General features: G+C 46.0%; 2 protein-coding genes across 3 annotated transcripts in view; one reads left to right on the forward strand and one right to left on the reverse strand.

Annotated features, from left to right (window-relative positions):
- LOC137353417 (putative uncharacterized protein C19orf81) overlaps window positions 1-21,344 on the forward strand; it is a 187,298-nt gene that overhangs the window by 59,130 nt on the left and 106,824 nt on the right. The gene's annotated exons all lie outside the window — the stretch shown is intronic.
- Window positions 20,537-21,344, reverse strand: part of syt3 (synaptotagmin III) — a 47,820-nt gene continuing 47,012 nt past the window's right edge. The window contains exon 8 of one of the 2 annotated variants that reach the window (XM_068019674.1): window positions 20,537-21,179. In XM_068019674.1, coding sequence (XP_067875775.1) covers window positions 21,024-21,179 — 156 coding nt within the window. In that variant the 3' untranslated portion in view covers window positions 20,537-21,023. The remainder of the gene's footprint in view (window positions 21,180-21,344) is intronic. The other variant, XM_068019675.1, reaches the window with a different exon arrangement.

Genomic DNA, 21,344 nt, shown 5'->3' on the forward strand with positions numbered 1-21,344 from the left:
GCCTCAGGGTAGACACGCTCAGCCAGCTTCTGGAGCCTGTTTAAAATGACTCGAGCGAAGACTTTCCCCACTATGCTAAGCAGGGAGATTCCACGGTAGTTGTTGCAGTCACCGCGGCCACCCTTGTTCTTATAGAGGGTGATGATATTGGCATCGCGTATGTCCTGTGGTACTGCTCCCTCATCCCAGCACAGGCAAAGTAGTTCATGGAGTGCTGAGAGTATAGCAAGCTTGGCACTCTTGATTATTTCAGGGGTAATGCCATTCTTCCCAGGGGCTTTTCCACTGGCTAGAGAATCAATGGCATCGCTGGGTTCCGATTTTGTTGGCTGTTCGTCCAGCTCATCCATGATTGGCAGAGACTGGGCTGCATTGAGGGCGGTATTAGTGACAACATTTTCCCTGGAGTACAGTTCTAGGTACTGCTCCACCCAGCGGTCCATTTACTTGCGTTGGTCAGTGATCGTTTCCCCTGATTTAGACTTGAGGGGGGGGCAATCTTCTTGATGGTTGGCCCAAAAGCTCTCTTAATGCCATCATATATTCCTCTGATGTTTCCGGTGTTGGAGGCCAGTTGAATACAACTGCATAGGTGTTGCCAGTAGTCATTTGCACAGTGCCTGGCTGTTCTTTGTGCAGCGCTTCTGGCTACTTTAAGTGCTACAGATGTTAACTTGCTGGGGCTTTCTTGTAGTTCAACAGTGCAATGTGCTTAGCGGCTATGACAGGTTCCAGCTCTTCAAAGTGAGATTGAAACCAGTCTGCATTCTGCTTCTCACGTTTGCCATAGGTGGTCATTGCTGAGTCATAGATGGCGCCTCTGATGTGGGCTCACATGGTCTCCCTGATGGAGTGTTTTGAAGGGCTTTTTCAAGTGAATTTAGAAACTTATGTAACAGCTGTGGATAAGAAATTCTGTTAGTGTTGATGCGTGGTTTGAGTTTAACTTTGCTGCACACCAGGGAGTGATCGGTGTCGCAGTCCGCACTGTGGAAGCTGCGTGTGATTTGAACACTGTTTAAAGAGGCTCGCCTTGTGACGATGAGGTCCAGCTGGTGCCAACGACGTGATCTTAGGTCCCTCCATGAAACTTGGTGACAGGATTTAGTATGAAAGAGCGAGTTGGTGTTGCAGAGGTTGTGATAGGTACACAACTCCAGCAGTTTCTGTCCATTCTCATTCATCCTTCCAATGCCATAGCGCCCAAGGCAGGAGGGCCATGAGTCATGATCGGCCCCAACCCTGGCGTTAAAATCCCCCAGCAGGAACAAATGTTCAGTATTGGGAATGTGTGTACAATGTGGGCAAGTGTGAAATTGTCCACTTTGGTAGGAAGTGTAAAAAGAAGAATATTATCTAAATGGTGAGAGATTGCAGAGCTCTGAGATGCAGGGGGATCTGGGTGTCCTAGTGCATGAATAACAAGAGGTTAATATGCAAGTACAGCATGTAATTAAGAAAGCTAATAGAATGTTATTATTTGTCACAAGGGGAATTGAATGCAAGAGTAGGGAGGTTATGCTTCAGCTATACAGGGCATTGGTGAGACCACATCTGGAGTATTGTGTACAGTACTGGTTTCCTTCATTAAGGAAGGATGTAAATGTGTTGCAGGCAGTACAGAGAAGGTTTACTGGACTAATACCTTGAATGGGTGGGCTGTCTTGTGAGGAAAGATTGGACAGGCTAGGCATATATCCGCTGGAATTTAAAAGAGTAAGAGGTGACTTGATTGAAACATATAAGATCCTGAGGGGCCTTGTTAGGGTGGATGTGGAAAAGATGTTTCCCCTTGTGGGAGAATCTCAAACTAGGGGTCACTGTTTAAAAATAAGGGGTCACCCATTTAAGACTGAGATGAGGAGAATTCTTTCTCTCAGAGGGTCGTAAGTCTTTGGAATTCTCTTCCTCAAAAGGCGGTGGAAGCAGACTCTTTGAATATTTTTAAGGCAGAGGTAGCTAGATTCTTGGTAAGCAAGGGGGCGGGAGGTTATAGAGGGTAGGTGGAAATGTGGAGTAATCAGTTCAGCCATGAACTTACTGAATGGCGGAGCAGGCTCAAGGGGTCGAGTGGCCTACTCCTGCTCCTAATTCATATGTCTGTATGTTCATATGACTTGTAGGCCCACTCCTACCCATGCTCTTTCTTACCCAATCCTGCAAGAAAGAACCTTTCACTACCTCAGGATATCTCAAAGTGCTTTGCAGCCAATGAAGAGCAGTCACTTTTATAGTGTAGGGAACGTGCCAGTTTTGCGCACAGCAAGCTCCCACAAATAGCAATGCGATAATGACCAGATAATCTGTGTTGAGGGATAAATATTGCCCAGAAAACTGAGGTGGAGGGTGAGCGGACAACTCCTCCCCCCACCCTGGCTCTTCTTCGATATAGTGCAGTGGGGTCTTTTACATCCACCTGAGAGGGCAGCTGGGGTCTTGGTTTAGTGTCACATCTGAAAGACACCACCTCTGACAGTGCAGCACTCCCTCAGAGCTGCAGGACTCCTGACCGCCCTGTGCAGTTGGTTCCTCGCACATTCTACAACCATTAAAACCCAACCTAGGCCTCACTTAATCATTAATTCTTCATTAACCTTGTTGTCTCTCAATCCTAGGCACTGTGGCCAAAACCCTTTTTTTTTCAAAAATATACTTTATTCATAAAAATCTGTCAAAGATACATTACAAAACAGTTCAAAACAGCACCAAGTTGACATTCCAAAAAGTGCAAAGGAAATCAGTTTTCTTCAATACAGGAGTGAGTTGCCTCACAACCCTTCCATTCCATTTTACCTGCCATGTACATTTTACAGCAAACCCATATTTGGTGTATACAGCCCAAGGGGTTTCCCATGGGTCCAGCCCCTCAGTTCACTTTGGTGGGAGGACCTTACACAGTGGTCTTTCCCCATTGAGCCTTTGCTGCGGCTGCCCCAAGCTTTAGTGCGTCCCTCAGCACATAGTCCTGGACCTTGGAATGTGCCAGTCTGCAACAACCCTCACCCTCATTTCTCAATAATAGATACTTGCTCCAGAGCATAAGGAGTTAAATGCACATTACAGTGACTGATGGTGCACAAGAGTTACGGGAACCTTGAAGGACTCACACTCACAATTCCTCCTCATTAATATTCAGGAGGACGGTTTAAGAGTCTATGGCACGGAAGCTCCAAACAGACTGCGTTAAGATTAGCATCATTTGAAATTCAAATGAGGAGGAGTCGATTTCTATATTACTTCACTTGAAGTAAGATTGGTTCCTTACCCTGACCAAGCTGCCTCGGCAATGTTTATTGATCTCTTTGAAAGGAGCATATTAGCCAGGACATGAGATTAGCATTTTCCCACCATGGGATGTGGGCGTCGCTGGCTGGGCCAGCACTTATTGACCATTCCTAATTGCTCTTGAGAAGGTGGTGGTGAGCTGCCTTCTTAAACCGCTGCAGTCCTTGGCATGCAGGTACATCCGCAATGCTGTTAGGGAGGGAGTTCCAGGATTTTGGCCCAGCGACAGTGAAGGAACAGCGATCTAGTTCCAAGTCAGGATGGTGTGTGACTTGGAGGGGAACTTGCAGGTGGTGGTGTTCCCATGTGTCTGCTGCCCTTGTCCTTCCAGCTGGTAGAGGTCGCGGGTTTTGGAAGGTGCTGTCAAAGGAGCCTTGGTGCGTTGCTGCAGTGCATCTTGTAGGTGGTTCAGACGGTTGCAAGCGCAGGCAGCTTGTAGACTGAAACTGATCTGCTTGAGTGTGAAGAACAGGTGAACTTAGACCTATGGCTCCCAAAGCTCTCCAGCACTGGGGGGGGGGGGGGGGGGGGGGGTTTCTTTGCTTCATATTGTTGTGGTACACTTTTAAGTGTGGTACACCTTTAAGAGGGCGTGGTTATGTTTTCAATGTACCACGTGACTTCTATTTAGCGGGAGACTGTAGGGAACAGGTGTCCAGTCTAGATCTGTATAAGATAGCTTCACGTTATACACCTGCAGTACAGTTATAAATAAAGAACCTCGTTATATGTTAACCAATCCCTTATGTGTGGTTGGTTTTGTGTATGATTCACACTAACACAAAGAGAAGCAAACACATCATATGTTTGAGTCTGTTGCAGACTAATTGATAGAGATTGATTGCTGTGATTAGTCAGCAACTCTATTGACATTGTATCATGCAACTACTGGACAGTAGAAGGCGAACTAGATGGACTTGGTTTTCTTTTGTCTGGCGGTTCCTCTGTACACGTTGTTAAAGCTGCATTAGGACCCCGCTTGCCAAGTTCATCTGCAGGTTTCAGCTAATAAAACCCCTGATTTTCTCGCATGCATGGATGGTGAGCCGAGAAACCCGCATGCTGTACAAACTTGGAAACATTAGCTCGGTAAAGTTCAACTGCACAGTCCCATTGATTTGCACCTATTAACAGATCTTGCGGGTTGGGAGCTAAGAGGCAATAACACTTAAAGAAAAGCTGTCTTCAAGTCCAAGAAATTCAATCAGGACCAACCAGGGATTGAGAAATATACCCCTCAAATAGAAACGGAGTGGAGTTGGGCCTTGGTGGACCGGATTGTCAGCTCGACACCCCAATACAGGAAGGCCTGATGTTAGCTGTCCTCAGCTGCTGCTGTTGTCGGAGTGCTACAATTGGCTATGGTGCCAATGGACTAGGCAAGGGGGTAAAACCTATTCCTGATTGCTATCTGGTTACCCCTGCATGTTAGTGTAGATGTTGCCCAAGAATGGGGTAGTTTTAGTCAGCCTTGGCTCAGTGGGGAGCACTCTGATCTCTGAATCAGAGGGCTGTGGGTTCAAATCTGACTTGAGGCACTGCAATGAGTGGGTGTTGCACTGTTGGAGTTAAACCAAGGCTCCATCTGCCCTCTATGATGGATATAAAAGATCCCATGGCACTATTTTGAAAAAGAGAAGGGGAATCATCCCTGGTGCCCTGGCCAATATTCATCCCTCAACCAATGACACCAAACAGATTATCTAACCATTTATCTCATTGCTGTTTGTGGGAGCTTGCTGTGCACAAATTGGTTTCCGTCATTCCTATATTACAACCGTGACTATGCTTCAAAAGTGCTTCATTGGCTATAAAACACTTTGGGATGTCCTGAGGTCAGGAAAGGTGCTATATAAATGCATGCTTCTTTTTTTTCTTTTGCCTCTCTTTCCTCCTATCGCGAGCTAGCACTCATTGCCATTTTCTCACCCAGGCTCTTCTGCAGTTTGGCTTTTGCTTGACCGGCTGATAACTCCCCTAAACGTTCTGTTTGCCCGACAAGTGTATGTTAGCCCGCGTAGCCAGCTGCATGACAACATGAGCTGGTGCGGCTTAATCACCTTCCCAAATGTAATTCTTGATCCCAACAACTGGATAACATCCAAATCTTGGTTGCCTATTGTCTAGATGCAGCTATGAGACGAATTACAGTCAGGAGCTCAATGTAGGGGGGTGGGGGAATTGCTCCGTGTGTTAAATACAGGCCTAATAGAGCCTGCGGCCTATGTTTGAGAGAGATTTACAGACTATGGATTTTAGATTTACTTTGTAGATGGCACGGATCAGATGAAAGGGATGCTGCAGGTTTACAATTACTGCGCCATGAAAGCGAGGGTGGTCCAGGCTGACAGATAAATATCAGCACATGCTGCATTATTACCGAGTAATTTATCGGAGAATTGATCAGAATGGAAGCAGTTTCCACTGGCAACCGTTGTCGTGGAAACCACGTTTCCAATGAAATTTGAAGCAGCTCGGGGTGGGGGGGGGTGGTGGTGGTTAATGTTTTAACTTGGTCAAGGCATCCCATCATCGGACGAGCAGAATTAACCCATTGAGAACTTCAGCAATGTATTGGGCCATGGAGATTGTAGGGCAAATCAGCCTAAGATGCATTCCCAGACATGATCAATATTGCATTTTTAATCAGAGCTTAAAAATCAGAAGTTAACTTTATTTTGCATTCTGATATTCTGTTTTTGTAAAGTGGATTGCATGTTTTTTTTCTCTTTGTAGGACAGGCTTGAGGGGCCAAATGGCCTATTTACGTTTCCTATGTTCCTCTTATTCATGTTCAGGTATACTGTAGTCATAGAAATATAGAAACATAGAAAATAGGAGCAGGAGTAGGCCATTCGGCCCTTCGTGCCTGCTCCACCATTCATTATGATCATGGCTGATCATTCAACTCGGTAACCTGTTCACATTTTCCCCCCATACCCTTTGATCCCTTCAGACCCAAGAGCTATATCTAACTCCTTCTTGAAAACATACAATGTTTTGGCCTCAACTGCTTTCTGTGGTAGCGAATTCCACAGGCTCACCACTCTCTGAGTAAAGTAATTTCTCCTCATCTCAGTCCTGAAGGGTTTACCCCGTATCTTTAGACTATGACCCCTGGTTCTGGACTCCCCCACCATCGGGAACATCCTTCCTGCATCTACCCTGTCAAGTCCTGTTAGAATTTTATAGGTTTCTATGAGATTCCCCCCTCACTCTTCTGAACTCCAGCGAATATAATCCTAACCGACTCAATCTCTCCTCATATGTCAGTCCCGCCATCCCAGGAATCAGTCTGGTAAACCTTCGCTGCACTCCCTCTATAGCAAGAACATCCTTCATCAGATAAGGAGACCAAAACTGCACACAATATTCCAGGTGTGGCCTCACCAAGGCCCTGTATAATTGCAGCAAGATATCCCTGCTCCTGTACGCGAATCCTCTCGCTATGAAGGCCAACATACCATTTGCCTTTTTTACCGCCTGTTGCACCTGCATGCTTACCTTCAGCGACTTGTGTACGAGAACACCCAGGTCTCGCTGCATATTCCTCTCTCTCGGTTTATAGCCATTCAGATAATTATCTGCCTTCCTGTTTCTGCTACCAAAGTGGATAACCTCACATTTATCCACATTATACTGCATCTGCCATGCATTAGCCCACTCACTCAACTTGTCCAAATCACCCTGAAGCCTCTCTGCATCCTTCTCACAATTCACCCTCCCATCTAGTTTTGTGTCATCTGCAAATTTGGAGATATTACATTTAGTTCCCTCATCTAAATCATTAATATATATTGTGAATAGCAGCGGTCCAAGCACCGATCCCTGCGGTACCCCACTGCCTGCCATTCATCAAAAGATTTGTTTATTCCTACTCTTTGTTTCCTATCTGCCAACCAATTTTCTATCCATCGCAATATGCGACACCTAATCCCATGCGCTTTAATTTTACATGCTAATCTCTTATGTGGGACTAGTTACATCCTCGAAGAATTCGAGTAGATTTGTCAAGCATGATTTACCTTTCGTAAATCCATGCTGACTCTGTCCTATTCTACCACTGTTCTCCAAGTGCTCTGCTATAAAATCTTTGATAATGGACTCTAGACTTTTCCCCACTACTGACGTCAGGCTAACTGGTCTAGAATTCCCTGGTTTCTCTTTACCTCCCTTTTTAAATAGTGAGGTTACATTAGCTACCCTCCAATCTGTAGGAACTGTTCCAGAGTTTATAGAATCTTGGAAGATGACCACCAATGCATCCGCTATTTCGAGGGCCACTTCCTTAAGTACTCCGGGATATAGATTATCAGGCCCTGGGGATTTATCGGCCTTCAATCCCATCAATTTCCCCAACACCATTTCTATACTAATACTGATTTCCTTCAGTTCCTCTCTCTCACTAAACCTTGTGTTCCCCAACATTTCTGGTGTGATATTTGTGTCCTCCTTTGTGAAGACAGAACCAAAGTATGCATTTAGTTGGTCAGCCATTTCTTTCTTCCCCATAATAAATCCCCCTCTCCTCATGTCAGCAGTCATCTTCATTTATCTTGTCCAAATGAAAGAACTGATACGTTCCCCGTGACCTGAGGTCAGACGAATGCAGCAACCAACTTGCACACAGCAAGGTCCCACAGCCAGTGTTTGAGATGAATGAACTGGTAGTATTGCTTGAGATGGGAATGTTGGCCAGGACGCCAGGAGAACTCCCTGCTTTTCTTGCAATAATGCTGTGGGATCTTGTATCAGATCTTGTATCTGAAGCAGTAAGAAGAGGTAGACAGGGCCCTGGTTTAAGATTTCATCCGCAACACGATGACTCTTGACCCCTTCAGTCCTGCACTGAAGTGTCAGGGTAGATTTTGCGTTCAGGTCCTGGAGCAAAGAAGAAAGTAACAATGAACTTGCAGTTATATAGCGTCTTGCATGACCTCAGGATGTCCCAAAGCGCTTCACAACCAATGAAGTACTTTTTGAAGTGTGGTCACTGTTGTAATATAGGAAACACAGCAACCATGTGCACAGCAAGATCCTGTAAACAGCAACGTGATAATGACCAGAAAATCTGTTTTTAATTCTAAGATAAACGTTGGCCCAGGACAACTCCCCTGCTCTTCTTTGAAGTAGTGCCTTGGGATCTTTTACATCCAGGTTGGAGGGCAGACGGAGCTTTGGTTTAACATCCCCTCTTACAGCGCAGCGCACCTTCAGACACTGCACTGGGAGTGTCAGGCTAGATTGTTGTGCTCAAGTCTCATGGAGTGGGACACGCACCCATGATCTATCGGGCTCAGAGGCGAGACCTTCCCCAAATGCGCCATACGGGCAGTTACAGATAAGCCTACAGAGCGTGTGACACCAGTCTGTGCAAGCATCACAAGCAAGTCCCAAACCCTTTCCAGAATGAGTCCCTGGATAGTGTTCAGGAGTGATTTATCTCCTCTCTCTAGCCTGTTCTCAGCCAGAGGAGTAAGTGGCAGGCCAACACCATTTGCAACATTCCAACTTCTGTCCTGGACTGGCACCAGCTCACTCAGCAGAGGCCAGCAAGTGAAACTGGGAGCTTCCAGTATGCCTGACTCAACAACTCAGTGTGTAAAACCACACAACACGCTGGGGAAGGCAAGCACAGGAATTATATTGATGTGTTATCAATCTAAGGAGGACCAATACTGGATTATCAGAATTATCATTGGGGAGTCTGGATTGAGAGACAGGAAATGAAGTCACAGCCACACTGTGAGGTCAAGCTCTATGATGACATGATAGGAAGAGACAGGGTGGGAAAATGGCTAGTGTCCAATTCCCAGGCACTTCCTAATTGCATATAGAAACACAAAGAATGTACAGCACAGAGACAGGCCATTCGTCCCAACTGCTCTGTGCTGGTATTTATGCTCCACATAAGCCTCCTTTCGTTCCTCTTCATCTCACCCTATCAACATATCCTTCAATTCCTTTCTCCCACATGTATTTTTCTAGCTTCACCTTAAATGCATCAACGCTAATTGCCTCAACTACTCTCTATGGTAGCGAGTTCCACATCCTCACCACTCTCCGGATAAAGAAGTTTCCCCTGGATTTCCTATTGGATTTATTGGTGACTACCTTATATTCATAGCCCCCGAGTTTGGCTCTTAATTATTTTTAATTGACAAATCAAAATATTGCGAGCTGGTTTCCTGCCTAACTTTATCAACTCCAGGGTATATTTATGCTGGAGGTGAGGGGAGGAAGGGAGGGACGAAGAAGGAGAGAGAGAGAAACCAACACTAAAGGGAAGCAATGCTCTTGGCATGGTCTCGTGGGTGAATAGAACCATCCAGTGTGATACCAAGCCTTGTAGACTCAGATCTGACCCTCACTCCTACTGCCTCTGTGCTGTTCTTATTTCAGGCATTGGTTAAGGCACTACCCCCCAAACCCCTGGGCAAGGGAGGGGTAAAATCATCCTGGGTTCCCATCTCTGGTCATTAGTTTCTACCCTTACACATGTGCAGACTGGTGAGGCTGGAATGTGCTGCCCTTTCCCCCCATGAATAGCCTGCCAGCACTGAAAAGGACTGATTTTAAAGGATCTTGCATTCATAAAGCCCCTTTTACAACCTCAGGTCCCAAAGCACTTTATAGCCAATGAAGTACTTTCGCAATGTATTCACTGTTGTAATGTAGGAAACACATCAGCCGATTTGCGCACAGAAAGCTCCCACAAACAGCAATATGATAAATGACTCAATAATCTGTTTTTCAATGTTGGTTGAGGGATAAATATTGGCCAAGACATTGGGGAGAATGCCCCTGCCCTACTTCAAATAGTTCCATGGGATCTTTTCCATACACTGAGAGAGCAGATGAGACCACGATTTAATGTCTCACCCGAAAGAAGGCACCTCCGACAGTGCAGCACTCCCTCAGTACTGCACTGGGAGTTTAACATCTGGCAGCAGGGAGATTGGTCAGTTGTTATACACCCCAATGGCATGGAAACTGAGGCGAGGTGTACAAGTGACAGCCCACCCTCTACCTCCTGTTTTATGCTGAAAGCTAAAATCACACTTCAGTTGTCTCACACTTGGTACCGGGCTGCTGATGTGGTCATACCCTAGTATATCAAGAGAGACTATGAAGCAGAGATAAAGCAAACTTCTTTGTAATTTTCCACACCAGAGGGCTGGGCGGTATGCTCAGTCATTGAGTATATTCAGGACTGAGATGGATAGATTTTTGAACACTAAATGAATCAACAGATTTGGGAATGGCCGGGAAAGTGGATTTGAGGCAGAAGATCATCCTTGATCTAATTGAATAGCGGAGCAGGCTCAAGGGGCTTTATGTTCCTATGTTCTTCAAACAAGCAGTTAATAAAATGAGCCAACACTGGATCATTTTTCTGCCAAGAACTGCTGCAGGAGAAAGACAGACTGTTCCTGGCAAACCCTTACGTGTCTCCCATCCTTCAAGAATCTTCTCAATTTTTCTGGCCACTCCTCCAATAATATCTCCCTCCATGGTTCACCACCCATTTCCCCCACCACTTTCCACTTTGAAGGTTCCTTGAAGTTTTTGCATTACAAGGTACTATCACAATGCAGGTTGTTGTCAGACGGGTGCCCACAAATCATCTGTTGAACGCAGCATGTATAAGCCTCTGTGACGGGGGCCAGCGCAGGGAGGGTTTATTGCAGTGCGACATTACATGAATGTTGCTCTTGCCTCTGGCCTAATTGGGACTGAACTAATCATTGAGGGCTGACTATCCTGATCTAAAGGCAGTGGAAGTGTGTTCTAGGTACTATGCGAGCAGAAGCTTTTGGCGGCAACTAAAACTGAGAGCTTGGCACATTTTTCAGTGCGGGTCGCAAGTGAAACCCTCCCCCCCACCCCTGCGCACACCCCACATATTTCTTTCAGCATTAGGGGAAAAGGGAACTTTGTCCATTTGACATATTCCACTACTTGTATTCTCAGTTTCAGCATGTGTTTCTACATATTCCTCTTCTCTGTGTGCGTGTCTCTCTCCACTGCAGTTTGTCTGTTCATGCATCTCCCTCTTTTTCTCTGTGTGTATGTGTGTCACTCTCTCTGTTCTAGTGTAACTGTCTGCTTCTCCTTTTGTGTTCTCGTTCCTGTGTCTGGTCTCATTGTTTGTGTGCACATCTCTCCTCTGTTTCTCTAATCAGCCAGCGAGGCAATAATTCTTCAGCTGTTCCTCCTGTTACAAGCCCAGAAAACTGGGACAATCAAATTGACGTCAATCACAGCTGTAAGATCAATTTGTCACACACACTCCATTGATCCCCAGCCAGTGGATACTGATTAAATCCAATCTGCCTCCAATGGAATTCACAAAGAGACTGTCTGCAATTTCTGGGGCCTATTCAACCTGATCCTTTTCATTTTTTATTAGGAACAACACACAGTGAATTTTAAGGCAGAGCAGGGAACTTCAATTAAAGGCCAGGGACAGGGGTTGGAGAGAATGTGCAGGAATTCACCGTGTAGAATTTTTAACACAGTAAACTTGTTTTGAGGGTTCTTTGTGATCCAAGATTGCACAATAAAGGAATAACTTAAGGTTTAAAACATTATACAGCAGCAGAAATTCAACCTCTAATAAAACTCCTTCTGCAGTATTCTGGCTGAAACTGTCCGACTCCAATCAATTGCCTATTTGACCTACCATCAGAAATGGATTGTTGAGGGAACATCTCCAAATCACATTCTCAAGCCAATACGAATACAGATACCGACTGAGGTACAGAATCTAGTATCGCCCACAATACACCATTCCAAACCCGAATAGGGATGCCTGATTTGGTTGAAGGGGGCAGAATAGAGATAGACAGGACTGCCGCTAATGTAAAGTAATTGAGAATTTTAACAACAAATCTCTCCAATAGGGAGTGACTCAATAAAAAGACGACCTGCATTTCTAGAGTGCCTTTCACTACCTCAGGACATTCCAAAGTGCTTCACAGCCAATGAAGTGTGGTTGCTGTTATAGGAAACACAGCAGCCAATTTGCGCACAGCAAGCTCCCACAAACAGCAATGTGATAATCACCAGATAATCTCTTTTAGTGACATTGATTGAAGGACAATTATTGGCCAGGGCACCACCCCACCCCACCAACCCCTCCTCCCCCCCCTCCCCCCCAGCTCATCTTTGAACTAGTGCCATGGGATATTTTAACTCAATCCTAGATGGTAGACAGGACTGCATCTCATAACATCTCACCTGAAGAAACAGCACCTTCAACAATGCTGCAATCCCCGAATACTGCATGGGAGTGTCAGTCTTGATTTTGCACTCGAGTTTCTGGAGTGAGACTCGAACTCATAACTATCTGACCCAGCAGCGAGAGGGCCACCCAATAAGCATGGTTATTAAACAGATACTGAGAGATTATTTTTTTTTAAATTGTTGCAGCATCTGTCCTTTACCAGTGCTGCATCCTCACCACCCCCCCCCCCCCCTCGCTTGCTCCCACCCGTCCGTGCATGCTTGCATCTCACTGGACATTTGGAGAGCAGAGCTCTCCTGAATTAAGCACGCTCTGATTGCACCAGGACAATTAATTAAGTGCGGTGCCAATGCATGACAGACAGCTCCGGGCACTGATCGTGACATCTGCACGCAGGGTGACAGCCAGAAAGACCCTGAGCAACGGCCGATGATTAAAGGTGCTCGAGCCATGTAATTGGACAGTCGATTTCAATAATGTCTTGTAATGAGACACTGATAGATTGACACCACTGCCTGACTGACTTTGTCTTTGCTTCACGTTGCTGAGAGACTCTGGAACTCCCCACCCTTCATTTGTCAAGCACAGCATGGGTTGGGGATAAAGTCCCCTCTGCCCATTATTAGTTAAAATGAGAGCACACGGAATTGGGATTAACATTACGATGTGGAAGATAGGAGACACAGACTGGGATAAAGGGCATCAGCTCTACTTTTTGGGACGTGTTACGTGGTGTTTCCCTCAGGTTCTCCTGGGTCTGAGAGAGCAGGCAGGGCCTTGGTTTAACATCTCATCTCATCAGAAGAAATGGCTTTAGTCTGGCTCTTAGTTTCCGTAACCTGCTATCACATCTCCAACATCTTTTCCAGTCCTTCCATGTAAAGCACGTCTGCACATTCATTTCATTGTCTCCTTCCATTCAGATCTTCATCCTCCTTTGCTGTGGTTCTTCCCCCAGTAAGTTGCATTTACCTCAATTTCCATTCGAGAATAAGTGCCCAGCAATATTCCCATGATGTACCATTCTGTACGGAACTGAGGCTTACAGATCAAGAGGGTCCCAGGTACCATCCCCAGGCTGGTCCATCTCAGGCAGGATAGTAATAAGGCTCTATAATTATCTTTCAGCGAGAGTGTGGAAACAAATTAGCCAGGGTTCATTATACAGTAGCCCCAGCCAAAGGATGTGACGATCTCTACAGTGGAATAGCTCAGCCTTATTAGATGCATAGTTCTTGAGCAGAGTCAAGACTGAGATCAACAGATTTTTTTGGACGTCAAGGAATGTGAGGATAGTGCGAGAAAGTGGAGTTGAGGTAGGTGATAATAATCTTATGGAATGGTAGAGTAGGGTCAAAGGGCAGAATGGCCGATTCCTATTTCTATATCCCAGCCTAATCCTGGTCTGATCTGTAACCTGCTCACATACACTTCCAGTAAGAGTGTCTAGTGAGCTACCAGGAGTACAGTCACTATGAATCTTCCCACTCCTCCTAGCTCCACCTCCCCTTCCTTCTAAGCCCCAACACCCCCCCGCCCCCCGCACCCCTCCACCCCACATCCAAGCTGAGGTCAACTATCTCAGCACTGAGCAGGAAGCAGTGTGCTGTCTTAGCCAGGGGTTCTGAAATGGGGGTCCACGGTGCAGTAGGGTCCTCAAGAAGGTCTCAAGGTGCACATTGCTGCCACTGACCCACAGCTTCTCCCAACATCAATCTCGACCCTACTCAGGTTTTACAGAGTGCTGATTGGCAGCACCATACCAGCCATGTGACTCGCATGAACTCTCCTCTCTCTCTCTGTCTCAAGAGTGAACAATTCAAATACAAAGCAATAGAGACGGTGAGGGCTCCGGGTATGGGAGACGGTAAGGGCTCCGGGTATGGGAGACGGTAAGGGCTCCGGGTATGGGAGACGGTAAGGGCTCCGGGGAGTCGGTGAGGGCTCCGGGGAGTCGGTGAGGGCTCCGGGGAGTCGGTGAGGGCTCCGGGTATGGGAGACGGTGAGGGCTCCGGGTATGGGAGACGGTGAGGGCTCCGGGTATGGGAGACGGTGAGGGCTCCGGGTATGGGAGACGGTGAGGGCTCCGGGTATGGGAGACGGTGAGAGCTCCGGGTATGGGAGACGGTGAGAGCTCCGGGTAGGGGAGACGGTGAGGGCTCCGGGGAGACAGTGAGGGCTCCGGGTATGGGAGACGGTGAGGGCTCCGGGTATGGGAGACGGTGAGGGCTCCGGGTATGGGAGACGGTGAGGGCTCCGGGTATGGGAGACGGTGAGGGCTCCGGGTATGGGAGACGTTGAGGGCTCCGGGGAGACGGTGAGGGCTCCGGGTAGGGGAGACGGTGAGGGTTTTTTAAAGCACGGGAGATGGGCCTCAGGAGCAGTAAGTTTGCGAATCCTTACCTTAGCCACTCTGACTCTCAGGGAACCTAGCCAGTCATCACAGAATGCCCCTCTGCCCAAAAATAACTTACTAGAGAGAGAGAGACATCACCATAAGTCATGAATGTTTTATTCAACAGTTCAGCCACAGTGTGAGCGGAGTTAACACAACCAGTTCAGAGAAAAGAGAAAATAATTACATTTATTTTTCTGCGTTCATGGCTTTGAGTGTGTGTTTCTTTTTGACAAACACATGTGACACACGCTGGAAAACATCCTACAAATGTTCACAACGGATGGATTTGATTTACAAGATTGGCTTCGATTTTTTTTTTCCCCTCTTGTTTTTTGGAAATGAAACAAATTATTGTTTGCCTCCGCATGCCACTTGACAAGACATCACATGCAAAAATGGAGGAAAAGAGGTTTCTGACCCTCATCACATCTCACTGGTAACATCAGGTGAATTTTACAATGACAAAATTTAGAAAAAAGAAAATAGATGGATCAGATGGAATTCTATTGCTTGGCATTGACGCTTTTAGTCCAATACAGATCAAAGCATTCCTCTAAATGTCCAATGAACGGCTCAGTTCTGGACTGAATGCAAGATAATCTCTGTCCCCCAGCCTTCATTCTCTCTCATGGTCTTTCCTACTCTACTGCTTCTCCGAACTTTCCTCTCCTGTTCCTCCATAAGCTGAAATATGTCATCCGACACACTTTCTCCTCTCTACATCCTCACTGCATTCTCCTCTACTCAAACTTGATCTTCCCCAAGACATCAAAACTGGTGCTCCTTACTTCCATTAGTCTTCTCTTTTGCTCCTTCATAAGACTTTTAAACCCCAAAATCACGACTCTCCAATTGACCTCATATCCTCATTCCAACTTGGTGATGTCCTTTGGTTTCTTAATTAAAAACAAATATTAAATATGCTACAGACATGTAGTGGTGTAAGTTTGTTATTGCAGCAAGATTATTCTCTGAATCAGATTGTGAGCCCCAGTCTAGGGTGTCTAAGTTCCTGGGGAAGAACAGACCCAGTCACTATGTGTAGTGACAAATGAAAACCTGTTCTTCCCAAAAGCACTTACAATGCTCCTATACTTATTGACACAGGAATAGGAGGAGGCCAATCAGCCCCTCGAACCTGTTTTGTCATTCAGTTACATCAGGACTGATCTGTATTTTAACTCCAGTTACCCACTTTGGTTCCATCACCCTTATTACCCTTGTCTAACAGAAACCTCAGTTTTCAAGGTTTCAGTTGATCCCCAGCCTCACCAGATTTCCACTACCCTTCGTGTGAAGAAGTGCTTCCTGACATCACCCCTGAATGGCCTGGCTCTCATTTCAAGGTTATGCCTTAGACTCCTTTAATCATTTTAAACCCCTCAATTAGATCACCCCTTAATCTCCTATATTCAAAGGAATACAAGCCTAGTCTATGTGACCTGTCCTCATAATTTAACCCTTTAGCCCCGGTATCACTCTGGTGACTCTGCACCGCACCCCGTCCAAGGCCAATATATCCTACCAGACATGTGGTGCCCGGAACTGGACGCAGTAATCCAGATGGGCTCCAGCCAGAGCTTTATATAATTGTAATGTAACTTTCATTACCCTTTTCTATTCCAGGCGCCTTGAGATAAAGGCCAACATTCCATTAGCCTTTTTAATCATTTTTGTACCTATCCACTGGCTTTTATTGATTTCTGTACATGGACTCCTAAATTTCTCTCCTCCTCCACCGTTCTTGGCTTCTCACCATTTAGAAAATACTCTGATCTATCTTTCTTAGGTCCTAAGTGGATGATCTCACACTTCCTCACATTAAAGTCCATTTGCCACAGTTTTTCCCGCTCACTTAATCTATCAATGTCCCTTTTGCAACTTTCTGCTTCCCCATTTACACTATTTACTGTGCCAGCTAACTTGGTGCCATCAGCAAACTGGAATATATGGATCCCTGTTCCTTTAGCTAAGTCATTTATAAATATAGTGAAAAGCTGAGGCCCCAGTACAGATTGTTGGGGGAATTCCATGAGTAACATCCTGCCAATTTGAGTGCATACCCTTATTCCCACTCTGTCTCCTACGTCCTAACCAATTCTCTACCCATGTCAATGGGTTATCTCCAATTCTACACATTCTCGTAGGTTTGACACCACCCCCACCCACCCCCCTCACCCCCCCACCTCCAGGTGCGAGGTTCCCTGCAATGATACTCCCTACTGCATAAATATTGTTTTTGTACAAGTACACAGTGGGCGATCCTTACCCTGCTGAATAAATAATAACTCCATACAATTATGCAGCGAGTCACAGTGGGGGTGGCAGAATTTTTCAAAGTTCTAAAAATGGGGTATATACCCAGTGGAAGCAGATCCTGCCCTAAATTCTGCCTCCCCTCGTGCCCTGCCCCCAAGCTGCCTTCTGCTGCTGTTAAATCCTCCCAGATCCATGAATTTCAGGGTCTTTATGTTTATTCAGCAGGGTAAGGATCATTCACTGTGTAACTGTACAGAGTTGCTGATAATTTAGTGAGTTAAGGGTTACTGAAGCTTGTAATTATTACGGAGCCATCAAAACAAAAGACTTTTTCTAAAGTAGGGTAACTAAGTTGGTCAGTCAGGGACAATTGTTAAGAGGCAGGGTGTTGTATTATTTCAGGACTGCACTGGAAGAGAGGAAATCCAATTGGGTTGGCGAGGAAAAGCTTCCTTCACAAAGAGCGAGGAACAAGAAGGTGTGAAAATGAGTGTACGACTGTGATGTGTTCGTGTGGAGAGAACATCAGGTCCATCAAAAGAGAACTGGATAATTATCTGAAGAGAAAAAATTTTCAGGGCTACGGGGAAAAGGTAGGGGAGTGGGACTAGGTGAGGCTCTCTTGCAGAGAGCTGGCATGGACACGATGGGTCAAATGGCCTCCTTCTGTGTTGTAACTATTCTATGATTCTGTATATAACAGGGTTGTAGTGATAGTGATAGATTTACATCAGGTCTACAGCATAGAAACAAGCATTTGGCCCAACTGGTCTATGCCAGTGTTTATACACCATACGAGCCTACTCCCACTCTTCATCTCAACTTATCAGCATCTCCTTCTGTTCCTTTCTCCCAAATGTCTTTATCTATCTGCCCCTTAAATGCATCTATGCAATTCGTCACAACAACTCCAAGTGATAGCAAGTTCCACATTCTCACTCCTCTCTGGGTAAAGAAGTTTCTCCCGAATTCCCTATTGGATATTTTGGTGACTATCTCAGATTCATGGCCCCTAGTTTTGGACTCCCCAGAAGTGGAAACACATTCTCCGCACCTACCCTATCAAATCCTTTCATCAGTTTAAAGTCTTCTATCAGGTCATTCCTCAGCCTTCACCTTTCTGAAGAAATGGGCCGCAGGGTAAAAATGAAATCAGATTGGTGGGTCTCTTGTTTTTACTATCACTACAGTTCCGTGCAGCCTTTTATTCCTCCCCTCATCTTCCCCTCCTCGTTTCCTGATGGTGCCAGAGTGCAGTTCCACCAGGTATCTGCCTCTCGGGTACCGCACCCAAAATAGTCACCTGTCACGTTTGAGCCTCAGTCAATGTTGCTGGATAATTCAACCATGAGAAGAAGGAAGGGGTATTTCAACTGAGCCCAATCCAATTCTCACCCAACTTTAACTTAGGTGCCTTTGCCTTCCAGCAAGGCTGGGGGGTGGGGGGAGGGGTGGAGGGGTGGGGGGGGGAGTGGGGAGAGCGGGTGTTGGGGGACAGTGGACTGTGATCAGAAATGGGAATCCTGAGTTGCCTTTCCCAGCTAAGGTTGTTGAGTGCAGCTGCTGTACCAAGCAATGGTCCCTCTAATTTTTCTTTGTCGTGTTTGGCCTATTTATTGCACCGTGCGGTATATTCTGGATTGCTGTGCAGCTATGCACCCGTGCAGCTTAGAGGGAACACTGGTGATCAGCTATTGTAACAAGCCCAGATGCAAGGGTGATGTACTTCGTGAGTTACAATACTGCATCAATCAAATAAAGGTTAAGACCAATTTTGCTTTGAAGAAAAGAAAGACTTGCATTTCTATAGTGCCTTTTATGACCTCAGGATGTCCCAAAGCACTTTACAGCCAAAAAAGTACTTCTTGTAATGTAGGCAGTGCAGCAGCCACTTTGTGCACAGCAAGCTCCCATATGCATCAATGTGATAATGGCCAGATAATCTGTTGTAGTGACGTTGATTGAGGGATAACTATTGCTCAGGACATCAGGGAGAACTCTTCTACTCTTCCTCAAATAGCGCTTTTGGGATATTTTACAGAGAGGGAAGATGGGCCTCAATTTAATGTCTCCTCCAAAAGATGGCACCTCCGACAGTGCAGTGTTCCCTCAGTACTGATACTGGGAGCATCAGCTTCAATTATGTGCTCAAGTCTCCAAAGTGTGACTTGAGCCCACAAACTTCTGACTCAGAGGTGAGAGGATACCCCCCTGAGCCATGGCTGACATGTGGTTGGGGAAGGGAGGAGGGGGTGGGGGAGGTGGTTTTCTCCTGATCATCCACTATAACAAACGTGTGATTGAGATAAATCCCGCAGATATTCACCCCCACTATTTTTGGGAGATTCTTAGAGGGGAAGTGTTGGCTACTGAATTTCTATGTTCTCCTAAATAATGCAATACTGACCAGTGACTCTTACGTGATCATAATGAATGGCGGAGCAGGCTTGAAGGGCCGAATGGCCTACTCCTGCCCCTATTGTCTATGTTTCTATGTCCCTATTCCATTTGTTAAAGCTGCAAACTTTGGGTTCAGGCCAGCCTGAGAACAGACGCTGGAGTGAAACTCTCCCTCCCTCTATCTACGACTTCATGATCAGCTATGATCTCATTAAATGGTGGAACAGCCTCAAGGAACTGAATGACCTCCTCCTCTACCTCAGTCCCAATGAATGTGCGGGGTGGGATGGGGGAAATGATCTGTCCCATTGAATGTAAGCAGTCAAAGACCAGCAGCAATTCAATGCCCATTTGGATTATTAAGCGATGCCCCTTTGCTGCCAGTTTGGATTTACAGGAATGAAATTGTCCTCTGGCAAAGAATTAAACAGGAGCAGGATGGGACTAGGTGGGGTGGAGTCATGGTCTTTGCTCCACTGTTGGTGACAATTCATTAAAAGTCTTAGCAAAACCCTCCATAGACACGAGATGCAGAAACGGAATCTTATTTACAAGACTGTTGGCTTTTTTCTGGTCCTAAAAATTTCAGGGCAGCTCCCTCAAATATCTGGACAATTTGGGCAACCCTTACACAGAGCACACGGTGGCGGGTTGGGGGAGGCATAGAGGGTAGGGGGAGATAAGACATCCACACACTGCTGCGTCAGGAGATTGTAGTAATTTTAACCTGTCTCGATGGGCATGGAATCAGCTGGAAAGCTCATTTTACACCCTGCCCAATATTACAACCCTCCACTGACTTGAAAAGAGAGTAAAACTGGGCGGGAGTGCAAAAACACAGTCTTACCTGACCCTTTCAGTTTTCTGACAAGCAGGTTGAGATCAAATTGTGCCCCCCTGCCCCAGTGCCCCCTCCCCTCCCCCACCAGACCTGGGCAACTGAAACCTAGTGGGATCTTACTTAACAGGTATGCTGCGATGTCACCAATGGCCTGACAGGTTTCACCACCTCTTGGTTTTCAACACTTTCAAAAATACGATCTCGTCTCAAAAGAAATTCTCCTGAAATTCGTATGTGGAGAACACAAATATGGCAGAATAGCTTGCCGTCCATCCGGCTGATGGGAATTTGCAGACAATGGCTTGCGTTTGACTTGGTGAAGTCGCCCCAAGTGGGGGGGGGATGACGGGGACCAGCAGTTTCCCACTCACATACGTCACACCCAAGATACGCACATCCACGACATACATGGTGAAACATGCGTTCTAAATGAAGTTATTTTTGCTCCTAAAAATTGGCGGCATAGTTGCATCTCTTTTAGACGTTCACCTTGGTTACGGCTCGGGAGTCTGTAGTGAGTCGGGGTCGCAGACGTCTCCTCTCAAATGCACACATATGATTTTAAATGAACCATGGGTTAATCTATGAGTCTACCCCTTTATTGCGCACTTCCCTCTTGCTCGCTGTCGTCCGACCAGGATGCAGAAATTGTTCGGTTTTGTTTCCCCCTTTCTTTCTGTTTCACGGTGAAGAAAGGATTTATAAACTGAAGAAAAGTAAAAAGCACTGCTGGCTTCTTGTGTTCCCTGTGGGAGAGAGAAAAACAGAGGGGATGAATTGGAAGATAAATAGATTATCGCTGTCCCTATCTATCACAGAAACCTATTGCTGTCTGCCTGTATCACAAAGACAGAGCTATTGCTATATGTCACTTTCTCTTGCTTTGACTGTCGAGTTCACCCAACTCTTGC

This window comes from Heterodontus francisci, chromosome 41 (genome assembly GCF_036365525.1).
Source record: "Heterodontus francisci isolate sHetFra1 chromosome 41, sHetFra1.hap1, whole genome shotgun sequence".
Taxonomy (NCBI): domain Eukaryota; kingdom Metazoa; phylum Chordata; class Chondrichthyes; order Heterodontiformes; family Heterodontidae; genus Heterodontus; species Heterodontus francisci.